At 39.3% G+C, this 9,299-nt stretch overlaps 1 protein-coding gene across 1 annotated transcript in view; it reads right to left on the bottom strand.

The window, feature by feature from the left end:
* Positions 1-1,207: 1,207 nt before the first annotated feature.
* The window catches only part of STARD9 (StAR related lipid transfer domain containing 9), a gene marked incomplete at its 5' end in the record, with an annotated part of 95,454 nt that continues 87,362 nt past the window's right edge, over positions 1,208-9,299 (bottom strand). Inside the window, 10 exons of the mRNA XM_010170742.1 lie at positions 1,208-1,309; positions 2,151-2,309; positions 2,672-2,751; positions 3,159-3,364; positions 3,452-3,516; positions 4,134-4,276; positions 4,900-5,005; positions 5,619-5,765; positions 7,051-7,234; positions 8,283-8,480. Coding sequence (XP_010169044.1) covers positions 1,208-1,309; positions 2,151-2,309; positions 2,672-2,751; positions 3,159-3,364; positions 3,452-3,516; positions 4,134-4,276; positions 4,900-5,005; positions 5,619-5,765; positions 7,051-7,234; positions 8,283-8,480 — 1,390 coding nt within the window. The remainder of the gene's footprint in view (positions 1,310-2,150; positions 2,310-2,671; positions 2,752-3,158; positions 3,365-3,451; positions 3,517-4,133; positions 4,277-4,899; positions 5,006-5,618; positions 5,766-7,050; positions 7,235-8,282; positions 8,481-9,299) is intronic.

Genomic DNA, 9,299 nt, shown 5'->3' with positions numbered 1-9,299 from the left:
GTGCTGAAGAACTAAATGAAGTTATTCAGATATTTGAGTTGCTTGTGTTTTTTGTTTAATTTTAGGAATGTGTGACTGAACTAGGGAGTGTGTTAAACAAACACATAAAGTCTGACAGCAGGATTGTTGGACTAAGTTCAACAGAAATACCATGAGGTAATTTAATGGGAAGAGCCTGTATTCACTGCAGTGAGACAGCTGGTCATGTTGTGAACAGAGACGTGCGATAAGACTATGACCAGGCTACATTTTCAGCCCTTAGTGCCTTTGGGTAAAAGTGTAGAAGGTCTGACAGAAAAAGCCATTGTGGAAAAATGCTGGAGCTACTCTGAATTGCAGGATTTAAATTCTAGAAACAAGCTGACCACTCGGTACTACTCCCAAGAAATGACAAAGTGTCACTGTTTTCAACTGTCAGTTTGGTTTCTCTATTTCAAAGCACCTAATTCTGCAGTGCAGTAAAACTGTGTCCTGAGGTGTGGTGGTTTCCACTGATGCTGCATAGTGTAGTAGCAATCTGAAATACCTTATACTGCCTGTAAGTAGTCAGCCAATTCCATGAGAAAACTCTATCCAGGGTGCGAGGTGACTAGTGGATATCATGCTGTTTTAACTGCCCTTCTCAAGGGGAAGGAAATAATTTAACTTAGCTAGCTGGCTATATCTGCACTGTCAGGAATTGTGCATTTGCTATTTATCTCAGTGTTAGGAAGTGGCTTTGCAGCTCTGCTCAAGAGCTTGTCAAAGGTGTAAAGCTGTACGTGCACTGCTTCCAGTTTGTAGTGCATTTCATTGCTTCCGTTGCCTTTTTGTCACTGCTGCCTAAACTTTCTTAAAGACAGAAGGTTGATCTTTGAAACAGAAATGAAGTAATACACTTCTGCATGTAAGATGCTGGCTATTGTAAAGTAAAGTCTCTTCCTCTGCTTTTTATAGAGACAGCACACCTTCCTGCTGTTCCATGGAGGTTTTCCACAGCTGTCTCCAGAGGAAACCTGCTGATTTTCTTCTGAGCAGCGTTGGCCAAAATAAATTATCTTTTTTTTCTAACTATACTTTTGTACAATCCAATGTTAGCAGTGAGGCTCCTCAAGCAAGGCTTGATTGTGACTGTCTTATGAGCCAGCATTTTACATTACTCTTACAGATGCTTGTGTCTCTTTGTGAACTTTCAGCTGCTGGTAGGTGTCCAGTTTTGTACCAGACACTAACTAGCAAGGAAGTGTGCCAGCCGCGCGATCACCAGAGGCTGTCGCTTAGCAATGGAACTCAGGAGCCTTGTGGGAATAGCCGGGGCACCAAGATCCACCTGCAGGAGTTAGAAGAGAGGCCACGAGTTGGGGTTTGTTTTTGAACAAAACACTTCTCCAGCCTGGAACAGCGCTGATGTTGCAAATATGTGTTAAGCACAATAGCAGTGTACAGCCAAATGCTATCACCACTGTGTGGTTTGTATCTTTTCAATACAATATAAATTTTAAATGCATATACATTACATACATGAATTGTAAAATGCATATAATAATTACTATAATTGAAAGGTAATATTTAGAAGATAGTATCTTAAAAACGTATTTTATGTAGATAAGTTTAAAGGACTAATGCCTTAGCTCCCAGATGAGCACTTTAAAATAGTAACACACATTATGGTGTTCTCTTCTGCACATTTTTAATTACTTGGTACCACTCTCTTCTTTCCAGTTGAGTCTGTAATAAATGGATGGCAGGATTTTCTTATTCTTAACTGGAATCCTAATCTTGAGTTCTCTTTTGTATCTATTAAGTGTGAAGAATTAATGACTTCAGTTACAGAAGGTTAACAATAAGTATTTCCATGCATTTTGAGGATAGTATAACCTGAGGTGGACTTCTGGTGTCCACATCAAGATGAAAATGCAAACAAGACTCTCCATACTGCTTTATCATGTGAGAATGGAACATACACTAAAATTGCTAATAAACTGTTACAGATGAGTCTTGGTATCCAAGGGAGCAGCTTTAGATGCTGTAAAAACTTGGTATCAGGTGCTTCAGCACAATCCTAATAAGATTCTCTCTGGATTAGGACTATATTTTTTGCTACTTGCCATCTCTTAAGTATTAGGTAATGGCTTTTTGCATTCACCATTGGACATACAGCAAAATCTTACCTGTGCCATGTAAATAACTCTGGTGATCTCTCTTCCGTTCACCACATCAGGTTCTAGTATCCAAGCACTGGGCAAAATCTCCCCTCTCACCACTTCTTTACAAGGGTGAGGCATGGATGTGTCACAGACAGACTGAATAGCCAAGACAGACAAGTTGTCCTGCATGTAACAAAGTGTAAAGAAGACAATTTGAAAAAAAAAAAAGATGCATAGTAATCTTTTCTTTGTTTGCCATGAGGCATATAAAAAAGCAATTTTAATATTTCTCATGTTCCATATTATTAATCTTTTTTGTCATAATCCCATTTTGTGTGACTTCCTAATAGGTCTTGGTTGACAATTGTCATTCACAAGAGGGTTTTATACACAATTCACTTGTGTCATATCAGCCTGGCTTTTCTTCCTGTTACACTACCACGTCTGGAAATGAGCATGGACTTTACTTCCTTCTCTAATTTGTCCTTGAACCATGAGTTTATAACATTTACTCTTCTATGCTTTAGAGAGAACATTCACTTTACCTCTTCGGCTTCTACAGTAAGGCAGCAGAAATCCCGGGGTTGCTTTAGGTAACATAGGGAGGTATCAGTCACTAAATATACTGTGGAAAAAAACCACCCGAAAACAAAACAAAGGGAATTAGACTATGACAACTTAAACTTGTCACAACTTTCCCCACCCTTAAATGCACGTGGGGTTTTTTTTTTACTTCTTGTTGCCTAAATGAACATGCTATAATGTGTCATTAAGATGCTTTTTCAAGCCAGAAGATTTATTTTGACTTTCAAACCACTGTCTCTAGCTGTACTTCTGCAGCAAGATGTGTTTAATACTGTCCTTACTTTGCAGAAGTCTTGCAAAACTGACATTCTTATGTTGAAAAATGAAATGGTTTATTCAAACCTGAAGAAATGAAATAAAATGCCTCTAAATTTCTTCCTGGCTGACAACCAGAGCTCAGAAAGGACACAATGCTAATGGTGGCCAGTTGTTTGTGGTGGTACTCACCCAGGTGAATATGGCTGGTTACCTTCTTGTGTATTCGAGCTGTGTTGATGGTTCTGTCGTACAGGTGCCTTTTGCCAGGATCTCTCACTAGTCCCCACACAGAGGGGAGAGGTCTCTCTATCACTCCTGCTCCCAGAAACCCATGCCTTGTTGCTGAGGGGAAGACTTTGTAGTACACCAGCACCTCTTTTTCTGTACACTGGTATCTGTCAAAGACCAATGAAAGGTATTTGCACAAAAGAAGGCTAAATACATAAAAAGGCCTCCCGTATAAAGACCTGCCATAAACTTACTTCCAACCAGCTGCTGCTTGGCATGTGTAGAGATTCCTCAGGTTATGAGAGCATGCTGCCATTACCTTAGAAAACAATGACAAATGTACAGAGAGAGTTGTGTGAACTATAAATTGTGTTCAGCTTTTGCATGCTGCTTCAGTACCTTCTACTCCAACTACTAAGCTGGTTTCACCACAAATAATTTTACAGGGAGTATTAACAGCCAGACTGACTTGCCTGTCATACTCTGCTGAAGGAGAATTCAGATATAAAGCCTAAGCTTGTCTACTAGCCTAAACTATTGTAAGGAAATGGGAGATGGGGAAGCATGTATCTCCACATGATGTTGATGTGATTCTACCTGATCTGAAATATGAAGTTTGAATACTTTCCTCCTGACTACACAGTCACATCTCATCATACACAAAACCTGCATTGTAGGAATTCTTGGACACTGAGAGGAGTTCAGCAGTTTCACCAGCTTCACTCGAGCATTTCAGCTAACATGCAACAGTCCCTTCTAAATGCCACTGCTACAGCCTGGCTCACTTTCCCCCGCCATTTAAAATTGTTCTCCGTGTCCCTCTGTAACTAACAAACAAGTAACTTGGCAGAGTAGAACAACACGGCTTGTCCAACCCATTTTTGCTACAACTTCCAGTAGGAGGTGTAGGAATAAGAAAGCTGCTTATTTACTTACCTCAGTGGTAGCGTTAGCCAAGATATGTTTGGATAAATCTTGGTATTCTTTTGTTGAAGAGGAGCTGACTGAAATAGTTAATCCATGAGTGAACCTACAGCTGATGCTACTAGAAGACAGAGGTGGCTGAATTTTGCTGGCTTCTGCAGGAAATAGGCCATAAGGGAATTAATAAAATTTAAAAAAAACCAAACAAACAAACAACAGGAAAATCAACATTATTCTGGAGTTGTAGGGATTTAAACTGTCCATTGGAGCACCCAACCCACCTGATCCTGATGAAGCAGTGATACTGATAACGTTCCTTGTCTAGACTAATTGCACTGCGGTTACATTTTGCATTACTCAAGTTTAACGGTTATTACCACATATAAACTAATAAAATAACCTAAAGAAGAATAGGTAACATCAGTCTTGGGGATAAAAAATAAGAACTTGCATGTACAACCCTGAACTTACTGCAGCTTTAGCTCCCCCCACCCCGTGCTTCCTTGGTTCATTCAAAGCATTATCCTCGGATCCTCTCGGAACACTGTACTTCGATGTTACCACATCAAAAGTGCAACTTCAGAGGGTCAAAATTCACCATTTACTTTTTCAAGAAATTCTAAGCAAGCTCTGGCTACTGGTTGACAGTATTTTTCTGAAGTCATGTAATGGTGGGGACATCCTCAAAATACCTAGAATCATATCAGATTTTGATTTGCATAAATGACATCTCAGGCTTTCATTACAACTGAAACAAGCAGATGTATGTTTTACTTACCATATGTTGTATCCTTCTGTAGTTGCTCTAATGCATAAAGCTGACTGTTTCTAAGAGCTGAACGACCTCGTGTATCTCTTGAAAGCAAAGCATTTCCAGAAGAAACCTTATTTAAGAAAGAGCACAAGTGGGGGCTTTTGGTGTGAACTAGGGAAAATAAATTATGTTGCGTAGCAAATCTGCCTTACGAGGTTGGAAGCTTCTCTTTATCATAAGGTAACTCCTCTGCCTTTCCCCTGGTTATGAACTGATACCTTGATTCAGAAAATTTAGCAGATCAAGTGTGAGGAGCTAGCACAGGTGCATACTTCCAGAAGTAACCTCAGGAAAGTTCATGTTCACCCACACAAACTCTTAAGTCAGTGTATGCATCATTGAGGGAGGCACACTGAGAACACCAGCTTCTGGTTTATCACCAGAAAAGGCTTGTTTCTAAAACATTTGACAGATAGTGGCATTACTGACAATAGTAACACTGTCTGGTTTTAATCTGTGAGTTTAAAAAAAAAAACCTCCGAAAAATAAAAGCGTCTTTTGCAATTACAGGGCAATGCTCCCTCCACCCTGTGTCACCCCTCTGTACTAGTGATAGAAACGTGTCCTGCTTGATAGCTGTGACAGAGTACGAACCATCTCAAAAAAGGTTTCTGTCCCTACATTCTCTCTGTTACTGTTGAAGAATCAGGAGGCATCAGTCTCACAGGCCAGTTGTTTCTCACCTGTCCTTCCTGGCTGCTGAGGTTACTTGCAGTATATGTAGCAGTATTACTGCTGTTGTAGCCAGATGTTGGGCCAGAGGAGAGGCTGAGGCTGGAGTCTGTACATAAAGTGCTTGTACTTGCAAGAGTCTTCAGCCTGGCTTCTTCCTGGAATAGGTATTACAAACAAAAAAAAAACTGCACAAAACTTAACCCTGCACAACAGCTAGTCAATAACAGCACTGAAAGATGAAAGAGGAATAATCTAAAGTCCCATTTAGTTCAAGGAGTGTTGACAGGACAAAAGCTGTTGCTTTTGGAAGCATTAAATAAGCAGGCGCATTTGAAAGACTATGATGGTATAAGCCAGAGAGCGAATCACCCCGTCAGTCTGGGAAAATGCAGCTTCTGCTGTTGTTATTCTTCACGTACAAGAGTCCAGGCTATCAGACTGGATGTTTTTAGGGGGAAGCTAGGATGTTTTTAAGGAGAAAAGGGAATTTTAAGGAAAAGATCTCTTTTCAGTCCCACTTGCTGTTCTCTGCCTCTTTCTCTTACTTCTCTGCTGATGAAATGTAGTTGTTAAAGACTGAAGATTTTATTTCAACCAATGCAACTACTCAATACCAGCCCAAATGACAAAGAAAAGATTATATAATAAGAAAATACTGAGAATGAGAACTTCAAAATTATTTATACTTTCAAAGGCAGTTTTAAGTTTGGTTTTCCAATTCAGGTGAAGTACGTCTATATTTCGCAAGAAAAATATGGCAGGAGATGTGGTAAGATCCAGTCATCCAGTGGAGATGCCTGGATTTGAGGTGCCTTAGAGGCTGCAGAGCGATGAAAGGAGCGTTCACCACATTTCACACCACATACACACATATGAGGAGAGGCACTGTGCAGCTGTGATTGAAGCTGCGTTGTCAGGCACTGACAAAGGTTACTACATAAAAGTATAGTCAGAAACTGGGCAGAGCAGACGCAGCCTAATAAGGTATTGTCCTTGCATCCTGCAGAAAAGCTTACGCGCTCTGTGCAGAAGCAAAAACAGAAGTACAAGACAAACAAGCACACAAGAGGACAGTAAAAAGAGAAACGGAAAAAAGGCCTTTGTGTTTGAGTACATAATGAAATAAACTCTGTTTACCTTAGCAAAACTATTGCATAGTCTGGGCAGATACCCAGCAGGATGCCTGTGTAAACTCGACCCAAGGAGGAAACAAAAGGACTTTCTTGTACATAAAATGTGGCTTCAGGAAGATGTAGTTCAGAAGCATGAACAGTGTACCAGTTCAGTATTACCAAGACTTTTTTTAAAGCACAAATTAGCATTTAATTCTTTGTTTTTCTATGCTGATGTGTATCAAACAGGAGAATTACTAAATCATAGAAAAGTTTCTTTAAAAAAAACATGTGAATAATGCAGAATGGTTTCCTCTGTAATGCTCACCTTCTGTAACTGAGAAAATATTTGCTCCCGTATACGCCTTTTTTCTTGCTCAGCTCTCTCACGAAGTTTGTCCCTAGCTCGTGCAATTTCACTTTTGGTTTCCTCTCGTGCCCTCTGGTAGTCTCGGAGCAACAGTTCAATGTCTGACGGATGCTGAATACTTCGTCTCTTTGGTTCTTGAACTCTGTAAGGATAGGTAAGTGGGGAAAAACACACATAATTACAGAATCACAGAATCACAGAATGGTGGGGGTTGGAAGGGACCCCAGGAGATCATCTAGTCCAACCCCCTTGCCTACAGCAGGTTACACACAAAAGTATCCAGGTGGGTTTTGAACATCTCCAGAGATGGAGACTCCAGAACCTCTCTGGGCAGCTTATTCCAGTGTTCTGTCACCCTCACAGTAAATACTTTTTTCTTTAAGTTTGTCTGGAACTTTTTCCGGTGTTCCAGTTTTTGCCCATTGCCCCTTGTCCTGCCACCAGCCACCACCAAATTATTTGAAATCAGGTCACATGACAAAATACCATGAGAAAATAATCTTTCAATATGGAACAGGAAAATCTGCCAGAAAAGCAATTGAAAACCAAATTAGCCTCCAAAAAGTTTATCTTTCCTCACTAAAGGCTGCATGGACTTTAACCTTGGAAAATGATTCAGATTGCAAGTCCAGTTTACCACTGGGATTACTCTAGCAATTGCACTGGTTTCTAAGTCAGCTCTCCCTGTATGTTCTAAAGTTACTGCTTTGGCACATCACACAGAAAATAATTGTGTTGGGAAAATAACCCAACAAAGCAAAAGTAATTTAGGGGGTATGAGGGAGGATGAGAAACTCAAATTCTAAATAGTGAAGGACTGCAAAACTTCTTTGATATTTAACATGAAACTTAACTATTTCATGTGGCTTTTAAATTAGTGAAGAAGTAAGAGGACAGATTGGTCTATAATGAGTCAAGACTGAGTACTTGGCTGTCCCCATACACATAAAATAAATCACACACTTGTTATGGACTGAAATAAACTGGACAGAAGATTTTAATTAATCTTTTCTAAAATTAGGCACATGTTTATCCTGAAAGCACGTTCTATTCCAAAGTTTAACACTTCTACATTGAGGAGAGGAGTTCTGTCACAGAAGTCTCAGATGTCAGTAGGAACCGTTAATGTGCACCCATTGTGCACACTGGTAATGTTCACCAGGCCCACAGAGAGGTTTCTAACGCCTTACCGGCTATTTTCCACCACGTCTCTTCTCAGCTGTTGCAGATATTCTTGGCGTCTGCTGGGGCCAGCTAGATCCCTCTGACTTGCATCCAGCGTGTGCAATAGACTCAAATGCTTTTGAGGACTCAGACTTCGGCTTCTTTGGTATCTTTGCAGCCTTTTTTCTCTTTCCTTCCTCAGACTTTCAATAGTCCTCATGTGTCTGTCAGGAAAACATGATTAGAGCAACAAAATGCACCCTGCAAGGACACATTTTCTGATTTTTTAAAAACACTTAAATACTAGGTAGCCTTGTAATGTAAAATTTATATGAATCTAATTCCGTAAACTCCCCTTGCAGATACCCCTTTGGCCACATGCTGATGGATGATGCAGAAATTCTAAAATTCCACTACTTTTACAACAGCAGGAAATGCATAAGAGAGTCTTGGTTACTGTTTGTAATGGCTGAGAGGCAAATTGGGGACAGAGACTAATGTAGCTATTCATAATTTTTTTTTAGTTACAACAACTTCCTAAACTGAGTTCTGTAATCCAATTGCAAGAGTCTAAGATCTTCATTTTTTCATAATTATATTTGAGATATATATATATACACACCAAGTATATATATACACCAAGTATCTTCATGGGTTTTTAAAATTTATTTTTGCTTATTCATACTGCAGCATTTATTCACAGACACATGAATGAGATATTCTCATAAATAAGATGTATCAATTATTTTTACATTGCAATAAATCAATGAAATATACTCTCATGATCACCAAGTACATGATCACTTTCATAGTTGCTAGAAATTTTAAAGAGTGGGGTGACACTACATTTACATTACACCAAATCTTATACTTATTTTATTTAAGTAACACCAAAATTTTATCTTAAATGTATTACATAACTGTATATAAAATAAGCTTAATACTGTATCACTTCACATATAGTTCACTCAATGGGACTAAGCGATTAAGTGCTCATTATGAAATGGTATTTATACTGCATGAATCGTACACGAGGTGTATCC

This window comes from Antrostomus carolinensis, unplaced genomic scaffold (genome assembly GCF_000700745.2).
Source record: "Antrostomus carolinensis isolate BGI_N321 unplaced genomic scaffold, ASM70074v2 scaffold8226, whole genome shotgun sequence".
In the NCBI taxonomy this organism is placed as follows: Eukaryota; Metazoa; Chordata; class Aves; order Caprimulgiformes; family Caprimulgidae; genus Antrostomus; species Antrostomus carolinensis.
Note: the sequence above shows the minus strand (reverse complement) of the source record. Positions and strands in the feature narration are given on the sequence as shown.